The sequence below is a fragment of the Leptodactylus fuscus genome, chromosome 6 (assembly GCF_031893055.1).
Source record: "Leptodactylus fuscus isolate aLepFus1 chromosome 6, aLepFus1.hap2, whole genome shotgun sequence".
NCBI lineage: Eukaryota > Metazoa > Chordata > Amphibia > Anura > Leptodactylidae > Leptodactylus > Leptodactylus fuscus.
Window position 1 is genome coordinate 174,502,607 of NC_134270.1, and position 20,017 is coordinate 174,522,623.

The window sequence follows — 20,017 nt, forward strand, 5'->3', positions numbered from 1 at the left end:
CCGCTTGGCACTGGTTTTGTTACCGTGTTACAACAATTTTTGAATTGGTTTTATGAGAAATTGTGATTCAGGTTCGAGCTAAGCCAAAGGTGAACACATCTGTACCTTTACTTTTTGAGATTGTTTCCCATAATCTTCTCTCTCTTGGTTAGCATAGGCGCCATCCGCAGATGTTTCATCCTACAATGATATAAAATCTCAAAATGAATTGTCCTTCACAAATGGGAAGAAGTCTATGGAACAGATGCAAATCGTCATCAAAAACGGATGGATGTGTTTCCACTGGCCACTAAATGACTGCAGCCGAAGGCCTTATTCACACAACAGTGATAAATGGCCATCACATGGTGATTCTAAAAACACTTAAAGCGAATCAGGCTGTATTTTTGATGGGCCATTTTACACATCTGCCCTAAAAAATATGACACGTTCCATCTTTGTCCATTTTAATGGCCACATGGCCCAGTGAAGTCAATTGGTTATTTTTGCAAAACCATCAAAATGACCGTTAAAAATGGATCACAGGGTTGGATTAAAAAAAGTTACTCGATGAAATTCATAAGATTTTTTTAGCTTTCTTTTTAAAATGCATGCAATGGATGACTATTGGCCACTAAAAATGGAAACATGCACATGGAATAAATACAAGACATATTGGTCAGTTTTTGATGGCCACTATCTAGCCAAGTTTCATGTCAATATAGGCCAAGTATTCCAAATGGGCACTGATAAGGTTCTTCGTAGGTGCATGTCCCATAGTTATATGTAGTGCACCATGATGGCCCTCAGAACCCATGGTGGCCTCCATTGCATTAAATAGTATGAGGTGTCCAGCACTTCTGTATTGTTGTATTGATAATTGTCAACTTGTCAAGGATTTGGCTAACATGTTCCAATTGTGCTGAATTGGTTTTTGGGAAGCTGAAGTCCAATTCTAGCCAAGGCTAAGGTAGGGAAATCTGTATAGTATTATCTTTACAGATTGGAACATCTTTGCCCGTCCAGGGTTTGGTGTCATCATCCGGTCGCATGCTGTGGTGCAGGAGACGTGTTCGGCCGTGATTTCTTCTTTTTGGTTTGTTTTGCATTGTCTGAAAACTGTCCTATTCCTTCACCTTGTTAATTGATTCCCCACCACACCCGTCTCCCTCTCCTTCATTTCTCTCTGCTCCTCTATTAGTTAAACTTATTCTTGCCCTGTGATTGACAACCTGCTTTCCTGTCAGGTCCGGGGCAGTTTCTTCCTACCTATTTAGTCTTGGCTCACATTCACACTGGTGCTTGCTATTGCCTCGTGCGTGCTGGCTTTTTCTCTTGCTGTTATTACTTATATTCTGATTCTTGACCTCTGGCTTTCCCTATTGACTCTTTGTTTGGATTCTGATTTTGACACTTCATTGCTCGACTGTTACTGACCCCTGGCTAGCTGAGCTCCCTTTGTTGTTATTTGTCTTGTCTGCGTTTTGTGTGCCACGTATATAGGAACGGATCGTCTCCAAGTTGCCGCCTATTGCGTAGGATAGGGCCAGGCAAGAGGAAGGGACAGTGGGGGTCTTCAGCTCAGGGCTCACCGTCTCTTGTGCCCCCCTCTCCCCAGGGTTCATCTACTCACTGGGGAACTGCTGTCTAGCACAGATACCTTTAATTGTTGATATCCTTTCTCAATGTCATCACTCTTGAGGTGAGTATATTCCGTTTCTTCGGATGTTTCAGCCTACAAAAAATAAACCAAAAATTGATATAAGAAAATAGGTGATATATATAGATATATTTTAAAACGCAATTGAAGAAATTCAGACCCAAGATTAGGGTTGAGCCGATCTTGACTTTTCAGGATCAATTTTGAAATCCGATTTCCGATCATTTTTCATTTGAACCCGATCTCGATCCCAATTCTGATCCCAATGCAAGTCAATAAGATTTTTTTACTAATCGGAGATCGGATTTTAAAAACAATCCTATTCACTATACAGCATGGAATCTAAGAATTGAACGCTTTAATTGTTAGACTCCACGCTGTGTAGTGATTTTTTTAAATAATCGGATAAGAGGATTTTTTTTTTAAATAATCGGAGATCAGATTTTAAAAATGATCCTATTTACTATGCAGCGTGGAATCCAAAAATTGAACGCTTTAATTGTTAGAATCCACGCTGTGTAGTGATTTTTTTTTTTTAATCACTAAGTAGCCAGAGGAATTTTTTTAATCCTCTGGCTACTTAGTCCCCCCTGGTGTCCACTTACTTGCAGAGATGGCTGGTCCGGTGCCCGGTGATCTCGTTCTTCTTCGCCTTGCTGCCCCCGCCTCCCAGGTTAGGAGAGTGTGGGCGGGTTAGGAGAGTGTGGGCGGGTATGTCACGTCTCCCTGCCCTGTACCCGCCCAAACTCTCCTAAGCCACAAGCCCCGCCTTCTTCCCAGCTCTTTTAACACTAACCTAGGAGGCGAGGGCAGCGAGGTGATGAAAAACAAGAACACTGGGCACCGGACCAGCCATCTCTGTAGGTAAGTAGCTACTAGAGATGTTAGCTAGTCTCCCATTAGAATCAATGGACGCATCCGGCACGCAGGGGGTTAAGGCTGTGTGCCGGCTGCTTCCATTCATTCCTAAGGAACCGCAGCGGAGCCTTCACACTGAGTATACACTCAGTGTGAAGGCTAACATTGTTAGCTTTTCCCACAATGTTTGGCCAGTAGCAAAGCATTGTGGGAAATAATCACCGATCTCGATCCCACCTAAAAAGATCGTGTTCGGAATTCTGATCGCGATCGTGAAATTTTCTCGGAATCCGATCTTTTCCAAACACGATCGCTCAACCCTAGTAGACAGTGTATGTAGTGCAACCTTGCCCTGGTTTGTTGTGAATTGTCGTCTTTTGAGAATTTGGCTAATGTGTTTCAATTGTGTCGAATTGGTTTTAGTAGAAGCTGAAATCGAAATTCAAGCTAAGACAAAGGTAAAGAAATCTATACAGTATTACCTTTATCGATACCTTTAATTGTTGATATCCTTTCTCAATATCGTCACTCACTAGGTCAGTATATGCCGTATCTTCAGATGTTTCAGCCTACAAAAAGATAAACCAAAAATTGATACAAGAAGATAGGGGATACATTTAGTATCATGATTAGAGATATTCAGACTCAAGATTTGTGATTTTTTTTTTCCCCAAATCAAAAGTGCAAATTTCCCTAAAAAGTCATAGGTGACCCTCTGAGGGTCACTACAACTCAACACAATCTTAGTACTATCACAGCAACTTATCTGGCAAACCATAATGGCAAACAGCCCCCATAATATCACCCATTCTATGAGATAAGACCGGCTGCCCGATACATTTGTAAATCCTGCAAGTGGTTATGTTGTGACTTGCAGCTTGGTCATGAATTTTTTAAATCATTTTTTAATTGGTTTTATGGGAAATTGTACTCCAAATTTTCGAGCTAAGCCAAGGGTGAACACATCTGTACGGTATTGTTGTTACATGTACCTTTCGTTTTTCAGATTCTTTCTTGTAATCTCCATTCTCTTGGTTAGCATATGCGGCGTCAGACTGCAATAAAATAAACCAAAAAGTTCAGATAAAGTGTCAGACCCTAGTTAGGGGATACGTGTCAGATTATGGTAAGAGATTAGCACAATTTTCAATTTTTTTTTAATTTGATTGGTGTCCAAGATTTGTTCCTGTCTGAATACAGTCATTATTCTGAATTATAAGTGCAGATTGTCATGTAGCATACTCCGGGACTCCTAGAGCAGATGCAAACTGGTCATCAAAACTGGTCTGATATGTCTATTTTTGACATTAAATGGACTAGGTACTCCAAATGCTCGCTGATCAGGTTTATAGGTGCCCCTTATATAGCATAACATTATGGATAACAATACTGATTCTATGAGATACGACAGACGGCCTAGCACTTCTATATGTTCTGTAAGAGATTGTGTTGTGAATTGCACCTTGTTGAGGGCCTTGCTAGCTTGTTACAATTGCTTTGAATGTAGTCCAACATTGAGTTAACTCTTTCCCGCCGATGGCATTTTTTGATTTTCGTTTTTCGTTTTTGACTCCCCTCCTTCTAAACCCCATAACTTTTTTATTTCTCCGCTCCCAGAGCCATATGAGGTCTTAATCTTTGTGGAACACATTTTTCTTCATGATGCCGCCATTAATTATTCTGTATAATGTACTGGGAAGCTGGAAAAAATTCAGAATGGGGTGAATTTGAAGAAAAAATGCATTTCTGCGACTTTCTTACGAGCTTTGGATTTACGTGTTCACTGAGCAGCCAAAATTACATGTCCCCTGTATTCTGTGTTTCGGTACGATTCCAGGGATACCAAATTTATATGGTTTTATTTACATTTTAACCCCTTAAGAAAAAAAACAAAACTGTGTTAAATTTTTTTTCTAAAAGTCGCCATATTTTGACATCCGTAACTTTTTTATACGTCCGTGTACGGGGATGCATAGGGCGTCTTTTTTTGCGGGACCGGGTGCACTTTTTAGCTCTACCATTTTCGGGAAATGCTATTGCTTTGATCACTTTTTATTCAAATTTTTATCAGAATCAAAACCGTGAAAAAACGGCGGTTTGGCACTTTTGACTACTTTTCCTGCTACGATGTTTACCGTAGAGTATTTAACTACTTGTATATGTGTTATAGGGAAAGGGGGGTGATTTGAATTTTTAATACTTAAAAAAAACAAAAAAAACCAAAACTTTATTTTTTACTTTTTTTTTTTTTGCATTTATTAGACCCCCTAAGGGTCTTGAACCCCAGGGGGTCTGATCGCTAATGCAATGTATTACAATCCTAATGCAGTGCAAAAAAATCATCATTTCTTTTGCAGGCTGCATAGACCAGCCTGCAAAAGAAAGTGAATGCAGACCGTCCGGGAGCCTTTACAAGGCTCCCGACTGTCATGGAAACATGACATCAGCCCTGGAGCATGCTCCAGGCGCCGGCGATCACCAGCAAAATGGCGGTGTCCATGCGCCGCCGGGGAAAAATGGTGCCTCCGGAGGAGTTAATGCCTCCGATCGGTCTGGGGTCTGAACGGAGACATTAGCACCGGTTGTCTACTGCGTAAAGCATAGTTACACACCTGGCATGTGCCGTACTGTTACAGCGGATGTCAGGAAAGGGTTAAAGAAAGGTTGGCCACGTCTGTACAGTCATTAGGCTGAGCTCACACGGGGTATTTTGGTCAGGATTTGTTTGGTCACATCCGCCTGAAGACACCTCCCTCTCAACTAGGCCCATTCATTTGGACCTAATCCAGAGCCGAGTGTGTGACACTGCACCGGCATCCAGTCTCGGCTACCCATATTTTGGTAGGTGGCCTCCGTGTCAAATTCCGGTCCAAAATACCTTGTGTGAACCCGGCCTTCCAGTTACCTTTAATGGTTGGTAGTCTTTCTCCATATCTCCTGTCACTAGGGCAGTATATATGCCAGCTGTGGAGGATTCAGCCTACAAAAGAAATTGATAAAAGACAATTATTAGAAAATTCTAAAACAACTATTAGATTGTAGTCAGAGATCTATCTGTACAGTATTGTTACTACACGCACCTTTAATTGTTGGTAATCCTTCTCCGCATTCTGCCTGTCTAGGTCAGTATAGGTGGGATCTGGGGAAGCCAGGATCTAGAAAACAGAATAAGCAACAACAAAATGATGCAAGGCAATAATTCGGTGATCAATATTAGATTGTCGTTAGAGATCATCAAAATTTTCAAAAATTTTTTATTTCAGATTCGGTTGACCCATTTTTTTTCTTTCTGGTCTGAAAATATTTGTTCCATTTCAAAGAAGTTTTTACAACTCAATCCAAACAATTCTAGTTATTGAACACAAGCACAGCCTTAGTCATGGCAAAGTTATGGCAACATACAGTATCTGCTAGATGGTATTTGGTGGTAACAAACAGTCCAAAAACACTACACTGAAGGATTAAAAATTTAAAAAATTCCAAAAATGACGACTTTTTGCTAGTATATTCTAATTGTTTTCCATTGATTTGATGAGCAATTGTAATCCAGTACCGTTGTTGCATGTACCTGTAATTCTTCATATTCATGTTCCATGTCTCCTGCCATTATGTTTTTATAGGTTACATTTTGGAATTTTTCATCCTGGAAAAAATAAAATAAAATCTAAGATAATAGGTGATACATTCTAGATTTTTGTAACAGAGGAGTAAAGTTTACAAAATTTGATTTCCTTCAGATTCAGTCTATCTGGCTGGACTAGAAGAGAACGGTCCAGCTATGACTGAACTTGGCTGTATTGGGCATAACCATTTACTGATGTGCATCAGGTTGGCACCACAAATTTAAAAAAGAATCAGGTTCATCTTGTTCCAGATGATCTTGTTTATCTGCTACTCCTTCTGCAGCTAGTACTTGCTACAATGGTGGTATTCCTGGCAGTAGATCATTGAGGGAAGACTGGAGAAGGATCCCCTGGACAGATATGTGGCCAGCAAGTGTCTTCCTCATATCAGATTTGCAACAGCTACAGGACAGCAACCAGAATGTGAAACCTGTTGTTCTTCCTCCATTCTTTGTTGTATGAGTGGCGCATTTACTTTAATATTTGGTTACTGATGCTGCAGTTGTCCCTATTGACAAATATGGTGGCCTCCTCAAAGGACCTGAGGAGGTAAACTACTTCTCTGATTGTTGCTGTAGTCTGCTGAATGCAGTAATCATTTGCTATTTTTTGCTGCTCATTTAGGCTGTCCAGCATATCCAAGATCCAAAAGTCCACTAGGGGTACAAAAGAGCAGCTACAATGCACTAATAATTTCCTAGCCATGAGCAGCACCAATTTCAAAGCTCAATATGTGTTCATAAAACAATGTATCGTCAAATTCATGACATGAGCCATCAAGGAACAGTGTATAATTCTAGACTCTGATAGGTCATAGCCATGGGTTTCGAGCACTCTTATGAGTCGAACTTCTATATTTTCCCATAGTGCCCTAACCAGTGGCCCCATAGACTAATTGCATGAACACAAACAGAAACTGCATGACGGCTGCTTTGAACATGTGGTGCCACAATTGTATTTACAGTAGAAGACATAGGCCAGTCAGCCAAGGTAGAAACTGTCACTACACTTCCTATAGTCCTTCTATACACTTCTACTAAAAGGAGATCAGAAACTGGAAATATTTCATAGACACCATAGCACTCAAGGTCGGAGTCACATACCTCATTGCTTGTCACTTTCTGGAATCTTTTCCTATCAAAACATAAAATATATCACAATTATCACTAATGTTAATTACTAGAGATGAGCGAGTAGTATTCGATTGAATAACATTATAGTCTATGGGAAAAAACAGGAATGTTGTTCCGGTTTCCATTGAAACCAAAGTTCGACACATTGGATCCTCCAAGTTCCGGAAGTAGCAGGACGAGGAGCACGAGGAGGTTTTTGCATTGAATTCAATGGAATTTTCCCTCGTGGTATTCGACCGATACAAGTATTTGATCGAATACTACTCGCTCATCTCTATTAATTTACAGCAGTGAGTAAAAGAAACAATGTATCAAGCAGAAACAAAGAATATGGCGGCCAGTACTGTCTGGCCATTATCTTCTCTAATAATGGATAAGACCAACTTCCATAAGCCCCTTACTCATTGTACTTTTGATTTCACCATGTTTTGCAACCATGACCCCCCCACCCCAGACCCATCCCATGAGTTCTATCATGGTTCCCTATTGTTCATGCTGAATATTCCCACCTTGGAAAACGAAATGGAAAACCAAGATAAAGTTTAATGTTCAGGGGTAAACCTCATTTGACACCAGGATGTTACCATGGTTGTAGTTTACATAGCCCTGAATTTTTGCACCAGCACCGGACAGAGGAAGTAATTTGTTCATCTATGGTCTAAGCAAAAGGTTGAAGAATGCTTTCAGAAATAGAAGAGTTAATAGTTCATTTTTGTCAATGGACAAAATAAATTGGAACGGTCACCCACTCCTCAAGTAATAGTGTGCCATGGGGGGGGGGGGGAGCTAACTGGACTTTGGTAAATTCCAACTCTTTTGCGGTAAGTAATAAGTAGAGTAGAAGATATGATGGATAATATACGCTACCTCCACAAAAAGCAGGCGAGCGATACAAGCAGTAGTAGGCAGATGGCGCCAATCACAGCTGAGAGGATGATGTCCCTATTACTGGAGTCTTCATCTGTAATATACAATATAAGGGAAGAAAACATAAACCCTACTGTAGAAGGAAACACATACCGTATTTTTCGGACTATAAGACGCACCGAGGTTTTAGTGGAGGAAAATAGAGGAAAAAAATTTTTGAAGCAAAATAATGGTAAAATATTTAATATACGGGAGTTGTAGTTTTGCAACAGCTTCAAGGCCACATTGACAGGTACGGAGATCCATAGAGCGTTTTTTTTTTTTTGCGGGGCCAGATGTACTTTTTAGTTCTACCATTTTGGGGAATGTCTATTGTTTACATCACTTTTTATTTAAATCAGAGGCAAAACGGTGAAAAAAAAAAAAAAAAAAACACGGCGGTTTGAAAAATATTAGTAGAACGGGCATTTTCGGACACAGGGATATCTAATGTGTTTGTGTTTCATGTAATTTTCTACTTTTATATGTATTCTAGGGAAAGGAGGTGATTTAGAAGTTTTATTTATTTTATTTTTTTAAAGCTTTTTTTCTTCTTTTTTTTTCACTATTTTATTACCCCTTCCCCCTAGGGGGTTTGAACCTGCAATCATTTGATGAAGAGAATCTCCCATAGACGGCAATACACTTCTGTTGCCGTCTATGGGAGATTCTCTTCATTACTATTACAGCTAGTCATAGACTAGCCGCAACAGTAATACAGCAGTGACACGTCTGGGAGCCTTCAGTTGGCTCCCGGCTGTCACCAGAACAGGTCGGCTCCTACAACCTTGCAGCGCAGGAACTGGCCTACAACTTTAATGGTGGGGGTGTGGGGGTGTATTCTACACTTTGGGGGAAGAGGGGGGTTAAGTTTTAATGCCTGCAATTAGAATGCATTCTAATTGCGGGCATTAGCTTTGGGCCTCCGCGTATAGCGGAGTCCCGGTTGCTATTGCAGCCGCTCTGCAGCAGAGCGGCTGCCATTATTCTTACAGACCCGGCATCCCGGCAATAGAACAGCGGATGCTGGGAAGGGTTTTAGACACCGACACAGGTGCCGGGGCCTGCAGCACTGCTACACTCCTGTTGCTGCAGGAAGCCAGCAGCGGCAGGAACATGGCTCCATTCAGACTATAAGACGCACCCTCATTTTCCCCCCTCATTTTCCAGGGGGAAAAAAGTGCATCTTATAGTCCGAAAAATACGGTAAACTGAAATCATACGAAAGGGATTGTAAGAAATGATTTCTGACTAGGATTGAGCCGATCTTGAGATTTCAGGATCAATCCGATTTCCGATCATTTTCCAGCCGATCGTGATCGTGAAATTTGTTTGATCGCCAATTGGATCTGATCTTTCCTGATCCCGGTCGCTCAACCCTATTCCTGAGTGGCAAACCTGAAATTTTGGGTTTGGATGGAAATTTTTGGAAAACTCATAACAACCCAGTTTGTTGAGAAACAGTTTGCTCATCTCTATCTGAGATTTCTCAGCAGGGGGAGAACGCAGCAGGCTACATTTTGGGATGACACAGACCAGAGAGGAATACCATGTGACAGGACCATAAAAACGTGCGAAGGCTCATATAAGTACCAAGCCCTCATACCAGCATAACCTAAACATCATGACACAGCCAGGATGGGGGATAACAAGATATGCACCAAATAACTCCCCCATGGGAGCACTCCAAGGCACAACCACAATTCCATCTCTGCACCAGTAAAGGTGAAACGGCATCCAATAGATTACAGAACAAAGCAATATCCCAGTGCTATAGTGCATTGATCTAATAACCATGTATCGGTCAGCAAAGTAAGCATTGGGTACAACGAACCACATAGGAGTTGCTAATCTTCTTGGCTAAATACATACATTGCACAGGTACAGATATGTCATCCAGGGCTGATTCTCCTCTGCCCACAGTATTTATGGCAACACAATAATAGGACTCTATGCTCCCGGTTATATTCCACACTGTGATCTCCCGTCCTCTGTCTGGTAATCTTGTTTCCCCTTTGTACCATTCATACTCATGGGCGTCAGGATTTGAGTGGCTGTTACATATTAAAGTCACATTGCTTTCTTCCATTTCTTGCATTCCCAACATGGTGACGGTGACATTTTTTGGAGCATCTATGGAGGTAAAATATCTATTAATTAAAAAAAAATATATACAGTGCATGAATTTTTAAGAAACAAGATCCTTTCCCCCTGCAATTTTGGCAATGGAGTGGTGGTGGATGATGTGCCCACCGCACCCATTAGTATAGGTACTCACTAGAACTAGAAAAGTCAATGTGAAGAGATTACTGGACTTGTGCAATTTTATCAAAATATATACTAAGAACCTCATGCCCAGTGCCATCAAATTGGCCGATAGGAAATAGATTAAGACACAATCTGCACAAGAGGGGTCCATTTTTTTCTTGGGTTGAATAAACAGTAACCTATTAGGTGTGTAATCAGGACAAAGGACTGGAAAGAACTTTACAAATGACCAGGGAACATTTTTTGCAGTGAGTGTAGCCATTGTATAAAAGCCCCTACCCCATGAGGTACTAAAGATGGACAATATGTTAGGCTAAGTTTATTTCTCCATCATGGACTCCATCAAAAGCCTCCATAGCAGAAGCGTAGATGGAGAGTGCTGTATGCGGGACTTTTAGGTCTGGTGAAATGATGGACAATAGAACGGAAGCCCAAAAAAATATAGACAACCGGATCTTTGGGGCTCAGCTAATGACTTTCTAAACATCTGAAGCTTCTATTGTCCTGCTTCTATAATGGACCTCAATATTGTAAACCACCTTGGTTAGAAAAATGTAGCCGTATGGCTGAAAACAAATGCAAACCGATAGCTGTCCATTAACATAGAGTCATCCACTAAATCTGTATCTGGTCAACAGTAGAGATGAGCGAGTAGTATTCGATCGAGTACTACGGTATTCGAAATACTCGTACTCAATCGAATACTACTCGCTATTCGAATGGAAAAATTTGATGCAGAACCAGCATTGATTGGCCGAATGCTATACAGTCAGCCAATCAACGCTGGTTCTTCTCCTACCTTTAGAAGTCTTCTCCGTGCAGCGTCCCCGCGGCGTCTTCTGGCTCTGAATTCACTCTGCCAGGCATCGGGCCTGGGTAGAGCCGACTGCGCATGCCTGCACTACAAGAAAATGGCCGCTTTGACTGTAAGCGGCCATTTTCTTGTAGTGTGGGCATGCGCAGTCGGCTCTGCCCAGGCCCGATGCCTGGCAGAGTGAATTCAGAGCCGGAAGATGCCGCGGGGACGCTGCACGGAGAAGACTTCTCTGAGAATCCAGCCCGACCCTCACTCGTGGACTTGGTAAGTTCAATTTGATTGAATGTTTCCTACCCATGAAACGAGTATTTTTCCCCCATAGAGTATAATAGGATTTGATATTCGATTCGAGTAGTCAAATATTGAGAGGCTACTCGAAACAAATATCGAGTATTTAACTACTCGCTCATCTCTAGTCAACAGATGTTAAATACTTGACACTAACTAACCTAAGTATTGAAGAGGAAGACTCCAGTAATAACCTAAATAGGACTTGGAAGGAATTTTTCCCCAATGATTGGGCGATTGTTGTCCATCTCAGAGAACTTTTTGTCTTCCTCTGTATTGACCCTGTAGCCTATGTCTTAGACCTTTTTAAAAATGTAACTTCGGACCTATGTTACGGAGGATACAGATGTTGCCATCTTTAATTTGGTAAGGACATCAAGTTCTTATAAAAAAAAAACAATTCAATACAATATCGTGACATTGTAGGTAAACCATTCAGAGGCCACCATTCAAGAAACAAACAATGGATAGTCACACATGGACCCAAATAGGATGTTACTTTGGGATACAATATAACAAAACTATATTGTCTTGAAAAGCTGACCATGCATAAAGATATGGTGGAGGGAGGGGAGTAGAAGAAGTCGATCAAGTTACCACAAATGTCAGCAAATGTAATTTTTTAAAAATTGTCCCAGATACCAATAATACCTACATTGGATATTTAATGGTCCCGATGCTGCCGATTTATTTTGCCCATTAGGAACTATAACAGTGCATAGTACACGACTCCCATCATCCACATAGGAAGCAAAATACTTAAGTTCTGATTCTTCTCTCCAGGATCCTCCAGAGATCTCCACCGACCGTTTTTTAATTTGTCCAGGTTTGTTCCATTTTAGAGATGGAGGACTGGAGGGACACGTGTGATCTACAGAACATCTTATAGTGGTGGCATCTCCTTCTTTTCTCAGAAACATAGACCCACGAAGTCGAATGTTCACTTTATCTGTGGAAATTTATTTGAAAGACAAGCACCATTACTTCTCCTTTGTTCTCCATTAAAAAAATTCCATCAACAGACAAAGTTCTACAAAGACCTTATGGGTATCCTTCAGTATTCCATGGAGTGTGAGGAATCCTTAGGTCCTCAGACATGTCAGAGCAGTACAATGCCTAACTTAAAGGGGTTGTCCAGGCAAAAATAGGGAACTGGTTTAACTTTTATATCACCCAGGGGCATTGAATAAAATAAAATAATGCATAATCCCCAATGCTCTGGTGTCCTCCCGAATGTCCTGGTTCTTCTTCTCCAGTGGCTTCTCCCAGGTCTCTTCTGGAGTTGGTTTGAAGTCACTGATTGGCCACTTGATGGCCTGCAATGTCACTACCTGTGACATCACTTGTCCTCTTTCTCAGGCCTGCTGAGACCGCTGATTGGCCTCAGCGTGTTATGGTCTGGGGATCTCTGACCATGGACTGGCCCCTGACTGATAACTTCTCAGTCAATTTAAATAGAAAAACATAAAAGAAAAAACAAAATACAAGAGTAATGAGCAGTTTGGAATATCTAGTGTGTGATACTCCTATACCCTGCCTTGCACACTAGAAGTAGCCATGGGCCCCACTAACTTGCCTGAGTGGGCATGAACACAGCCAGACAAACCTAAGGCTGAGACCGCAGATACCAGATCATAACACAGCAGTCTCATGAACGTTGACACCAATCAGTGACTTCAATGGAACCTGCTGGAGCAGAAGAATCGGGATGAACCGGAGGACACCGGAGCATCAGGGACAGGTGAATATGCATTTTTAATTTTTTTCAATGTCCCTGGATGATCTAAAAGTTAAAAAGTTTGTCCATTCTTGCCTGCACAACTCCTTTAAGAAACAATCCAAGGAAGCTACATTGAATTCTGAATCATTTACATTTCTATTTTACGAGATTCTCTTTGTGTCAGACCTATGAGTGTGGCCACACTTAACTGGTTGTCTAATCTTTCCTCATTTACCTCTTATATGGGTTGGATTCCTTTTTTTCTGGAGATCGTAAAGAAAGGCAGGTTGACCTAAACCTTCAATGAGCCTCCCACCCTGGTAGCAGAGTATGCCATTGGGTCACATGTCTTCTTCTCAATCACAGTGGAAACATCACTTGACTAAATCCTTGTTTTTACTGAGCTCAAACAGGTAATCTGCGTGCCAACTGTCCTGTTTGTTCTGCAAAGTTGTGGGGAAGTGAAGAAATCACCCAAGGCCTGACACTCCCTTTTCCATGGTTCCTATCATTGTAAGCCTCTTTGGAAAACTATGGGGCTGGGGTATAACTTGAGGGGTGCAGAGGGTTAAGTCACATCATGGGCCAGGAACCTTAGGGGGCCCATAAGTACTGGCATCAGTACTGAGATTGCATCTTCCATCTTACCCATAAGCCAAGGAGACCACAGATTACCCTAACCACACTAAGGTAGATTCAACTCCTTAGCTCCTGTAACCATTACTATCAAGAATTCACTGTAGGGATGTGGTAGGGGGCCCCGGACAAAAGATGACAGTGAGGCCCACAAGACTTTAGTTACACCACTGATTACGGATGCCTCTGTAACACTTCACTTCTGTCAATGGGTCCCTAATTCCTGAGGGTCATGTCCATCACCGCACAGTCCTAGATAATTTTGTTCATGCAAAGAAGATTACTTTTATGGTCCTTTCGTTGTTCTGTTCAAGACCAAATCCCAATAACTTACGACTTCTGACTACAGTAGATCTCAGATTCACGATATACCCAGGAATACATGTAACCCATAGACTAAACCCCGGTTTTGTAAAGAACTGGTTTGCTCATCTCTATATACTACCGAAGATTATAATGATACAAGACAAGTGAGAAGATTCCCAGTGGTTCCTGCAGTAGTCATTGTATACATATATGGACCTGGTACTTACCTATATTTAGAAGAACAGCTTTATTTTGCTTATGTGCATTTATGTTTCTATCTTCTGCTATTCCTGGATAATATATATCTCCATCGTCTTCTCTTCTCACGGGGTCTATCCGCAGGGTACAGCTGTTCTCTCCTGGTACCAGCGAGGTCCGACCTTTATATTCATCTACTACTGAAGACGAGTCCTTGGTGTTTAAGATCTCTAGATCATTAGTGTTATTATATAAGTACCATATGATGTTGGAAGTTCCTGAGTCCCCGTCAGGATGATATGTACAAGGAACCTCCACACAAGAGCCAAAGACAGCAGATATTCTAGAAGGGAACGTCCATCGCTGACATACAGAACCCAGATAGAAGCCTGGAAACAATCAGCAGGACATGAGGCCGGAGTCACAGAATCTCATTCTATCGGATTATTCTGTCATTGTGAGACTATTTACCTTGACAGATGAGGAGAAGATAAATCTGCTTCATAGACTCCATTCTGGATGAGGTTGGTTGGTGACTAAAGTCAGATGTCCAGTCAAAGACTCCTACAATGTGGAATAGATACAATAACATGTTATTACCATTAGAATGGCCCATATACATATTTAATACTTAAATGATATGAAATATTTTGATCTCTGTTGAAATTACATAATCTTGAAGCATCTCCCACTTGATCAGTCAAATATCCTGATGAACAAGATCAAATATAGTTGGTGAAACTTTTACGTAAATGGTAGGGTTGAGCCGAACTTGACTTTTCAGGATCGATTTTGAAATCCGATTTCTGATCATTTTTCATTCGAACCCGATCTCGATCCCAATTCTGATCCCAATGCAAGTCAATGGGATTTTTTTTTACTAATCGGAGATCGGATTTTAAAAACAATCCTATTCACTATACAGCATGGAATCTAACAATTGAACGCTTTAATTGTTAGAATCCACGCTGTGTAGTGATTTTTTTTAATCCTCTGGCTAGTTTGTCCCCCCTGGTGTCCACTTACCTGCAGAGATGGCTGGTCTGGTGCCCGGTGTTCTCGTTCTTCTTTACCTCGCTGCCCTTGCCTCCCAGGTTAGGAGAGTGTGGGTGGGTACTGGGAGGGGAGACGTCACGTCTCCCTGCCCTGTACCCGCCCACACTCTCCTAAGCCACAAGCCCCACCTTCTTCCTAGCTCTTTAAACACTAACCTGGGAGGCGGGGGCAGCAAGGCAAAGAAGAACGAGAACACCGGGCACCGGACCAGCCATCTCTGCAGGTAAGTAACTACTAGAGATGATAGCTAGTCTCCCATTAGGATGAATGTATGCAGCCAGAACGCAGGGGGTTAAGGCTGTGTGCCGACTGCTTCCATTCATTCCTATGGAACCGCAGCGGAGCCTTCACACTGAGTATACACTCCGCTCAGAATGAGCAGAGCGTATACTTAGTGTGAAGGCTAACATTCTTAGCTTTTCCCACAATGCTTGGCCAGTAGCAAAGCACTGTGGGAAATAATCACCGATCTTGATCCCACCTAAAAAGATTGTGTTCGGAATTCGGCGTTCGAACACGATCGCTCAACCCTAGTAAACGGCTTTTCGAGGCTAAATACATTGATGAATTTTCCACGTGGGGCTAACGTCACCACTGAGGTCCAATTACAGACCCCAGCGCTGACCACGGGTGCATGACATCATAGAAAAGGGTCAGAGTGCCTAAAGGAGGAAGACACAGATTGGTGGATGCAATGAGGAGGCCCAAAAGAGGTAGTGGAAGAGGAGTATAAATGTTTATTTTTGTCAGCTCCCCTGGGCCTCAACCTATTATAGCTGAATAATATAGTTATAATATCTACAAAGAGACCCCAGAGTATAATAATTTCACTTTTGGTTCTATATGAAAGAGTTCAAACCATTTTCATGATCCTGAACACAGAACGAATCAAATTTTCTAAGGTTCACTCATCTTTAGTAACTCACCTTTAAACATGGAAGTAAAAGGAGGAAGTGGAGCAACTTTGGGGTGAGTGTTAGTTCTGATTTTGTGACCCAAGCTCGGAACTAGCCCAGAACTCCTGGGGTCACCACCAAAAAGCCCAAATTATTCACAGACTCCCTGGATAACTCTTTACTCAAGGAGCCATCAAAAACATCTCACGTCTTACTCTACTTCCTAACATAGTTACATAGTACAGAGATGAGTGAACAGTAAAATATTCGATATTTCTTTCAAATAGCTGCTCAACATTCGACTATTCGAACGAATATCGAACCCCATTATAGTCTATGGGGAAAAAAATGCTCGTTTCAGGGAACCCACTCTTCGACTCAGGAGAGTCACCAAGTCCACTTTGACACCTCAGGAAATGATGCCAACACCACTGCAATACAACTGGGACAGCAGGGGAAGCATGTCTGGGGGTATCTAAGATGCTCAAGTCACTATATTACGTCGGGATCCCTGTCAGCTTGAATATGCGGGAGCTGACTTTTTCCCATAGAAGAGTACAGGATTCGGCCAATCAATGCGCTGAACCCTGCTGTACACTCAGCTCTGCTGCATCAGAGATGTAGCAGAGCTGAGTGTACGCTGAACCCTGCTGCACACTCAGAGCTGGGTGAGTAACATTCCCACCTAAATAAAGGTAATCCCTAGCTAACCCTGCCTGTACATCTATCTCTGTCTCACAGCCACATAGTTCACGGTCTTAAATTAACCGAATGTTAAATCCACCATTTGTATAAATTGGAGGTCACCTGATTTAGCCAGCCAATTACTTTTTCCGATTTTTTTTTATTTTTATTTTTTTTTATGCCTTTGTTGTCGTAGTTCCTGTTTCACCTCCCCTGCGCAGTTATTGGTGCAAAAAAAGCGCCAGGGAAGGTGGGAGGGGATAGGAATTTTTAGTGCGTTTGCCTCTTGGTATTCGATTGTAATCGAATACCTCGAACGGCCTGATATTCGATGGAATGTGTATTCATGTTCGCTCATCTCTAATACTTATATTTTTGTAAAAATTTTAAGGCAAAAAAATAGTTCAATTTCTCAAAAATTGCCTTATGTAATAGATTGTCACCTGGAAATTCTCTTAATTACAAAAATTACATTATAAAGTAACTTCTGGCTAAAGCATTTTTGTATATATTTTTTTATTTGTTGTACATTGTGAGCCCCACATAGAGCTCAGAATGTACATTTTTTTCCCTAGTATCAGTATATCTTTGGAGTATGGGATGGAAATCCATGCAAACATGGGGAGAACATACAAACTCCTTGCAGATGGTTTTTTGCCCTTGGCAAAATTTGAACCAAGGACTCCAGCGCTGCAAGGCTGCAGTGCTAACCACTGAGCCACCTTGTGGCCCCCCATTTTTGTATAGATTTGTTCCAAAATTTTCAAAATTTGACTACTTTTAGAATTTAGCACGGAAAAAGTTTCTCTTCCTTTAGCTCCTCTTACCCAACCTGTACTGTTGCCCAATCGCCTCTCTGTCATCACCGTATACAAGTGTAATAAATTGCTTATACGAAAAAATTTACCCTAAAATTCTTTGATATTATGGAAAATATCAGTACAATGTCACTTCCAGTACAATGAGGAAATGTATTAACCCATCTGTGCCAGCTTTGTGGTGTAGATGGGTGTAAATGTTGAGTGGAAGGGTGACCAAGGCGCCTCCCGTGCCAGTCAGGGAGCCGAATAGGACTGGCATGGAAAAGCCAAACACTAGACAGTTTTTTGGCATAAAGTACATATTTTGCCATATTTTGCTTTGGAAATCTCTTGACATCAGATGACATTAGTTACTTACCATAATAAATGGGTTGAAAAAAGACCTTGAGCCGTCGTACAATCAAAAACCCTCTGCTAAAGGCACAGACCCAATCACCATTATTCGGGAATGGGATATCGATGGCTGTGGCCTCTTCACTACTTGCTAAGGACATCTCCACGGCCAGAGAGGAGGAAGTTTAGTTCAAAATCTTCGTCCTGAAAATCCCCTTTAAGGGGAAAAAATTCTATCCTTCCCCTTGCTGGCCATAAGACAGTATTCTACATTAATACCTGTAGCTCTGTATATTGGGGATTACAAGGCTCATGACTTTTTTCATATTTTCCATCTCCACCTTCCAATATGAACATTCCAGCTTCTTTATTTTTGTGTTATATTTTTAGTTGTCACTAGAGATGAGCGAACACTAAAATGTTCGAGGTTCGAAATTCGATTCGAACAGCCGCTCAATGTTCGTGTGTTCGAACGGGTTTCGAACCCCATTATAGTCTATGGGGAACAGATACTCGTTAAGGGGGAAACCCAAATCCGTGTCTGGAGGGTCACCAAGTCCACTATGACACCCCAGGAAATGATGCCAACACCTCTGGAATGACACTGGGACAGCAGGGGAAGCATGTCTGGGGGCATCTAACACACCAAAGACCCTCTATTACCCCAACATCACAGCCTAACAACTACACACTTTACACACTCAATACCACCTCTCTGACAGTAGGAAAACACCTTGAAACATGTGTATTTGGCACTTGCAGTGAGGAGAGCTTGTCACCAGCAGTGAATTTGGCCCTTGTAGTAAGTTGAGGTTGGCACCAACATTTGTTTTGAAAATCAGGGTGGATTGAGCCTCTAACCAGCAGAGTTTGGGCAAATTCATGGTGGAGGGAGCCTCTAAAAACCCCAGTTTGGACCAATTCATGGTGGAGGGAGCCTCTAACCAGCCCAGTTTGGGCAAATTCATGGTGGAGGGAGCCTCTAAAAAACCCAGTTTGGACCAATTCATGGTGGAGGGAGCCTCTAACCAGCCCAGTTTGGGCAAATTCATGGTGGAGGGAGCCTCTAACCAGCCCAGTTTGGACCAATTAATGGTGGAGGGAGCCTCTAACCAGCCCAGTTTGGACCAATTAATGGTGGAGGGAGCCTCTAACCACCCCAGTTTGGACCAATTCATGGTGGAGGGAGCCTCTAAACAGCCCAGTTTGGGCAAATTCATGGTGGAGGGAGCCTCTAAAAAACCCAGTTTGGACCAATTCATGGTGGAGGGAGCCTCTAACCAGCCCAGTTTGGACCAATTAATGGTGGAGGGAGCCTCTAAACAGCCAAGTTTGGACCAATTCATGGTGGAGGGAGCCTCTAAAAACCCCAGTTTGGACCAATTCATGGTGGAGGGAGCCTCTAACCAGCCCAGTTTGGGCAAATTCATGGTGGAGGGAGCCTCTAAACAGCCCAGTTTGGGCAAATTCATGGTGGAGGGAGCCTCTAACCAGCCCAGTTTGGACCAATTAATGGTGGAGGGAGCCTCTAACCAGCCCAGTTTGGACCAATTAATGGTGGAGGGAGCCTCTAACCACCCCAGTTTGGACCAATTCATGGTGGAGGGAGCCTCTAACCAGCCCAGTTTGGACCAATTCATGGTGGAAGGAGCCTCTAAAAAACCCAGTTTGGACCAATTCATGGTGGAGGGAGCCTCTAAACAGCCCAGTTTGGGCAAATTCATGGTGGAGGGAGCCTCTAAAAACCCCAGTTTGGACCAATTCATGGTGGAGGGAGCCTCTAACCAGCCCAGTTTGGGCAAATTCATGGTGGAGGGAGCCTCTAAAAAACCCAG

The 20,017-nt window shown here is 42.1% G+C and overlaps 1 protein-coding gene across 1 annotated transcript; it reads right to left on the minus strand.

The window, feature by feature from the left end:
* Nucleotides 1-6,591: 6,591 nt before the first annotated feature.
* Nucleotides 6,592-14,906, minus strand: LOC142210153 (Schwann cell myelin protein-like). The gene is made up of 4 exons (XM_075279180.1): nucleotides 14,864-14,906; nucleotides 14,422-14,781; nucleotides 12,188-12,481; nucleotides 6,592-6,776 (listed from the first exon to the last, which is right to left on the minus strand). The coding sequence occupies exons 1-4, from the start codon at nucleotides 14,904-14,906 to the stop codon at nucleotides 6,592-6,594; spliced, it is 882 nt and encodes a 293-aa protein (XP_075135281.1).
* Nucleotides 14,907-20,017: the final 5,111 nt, after the last annotated feature.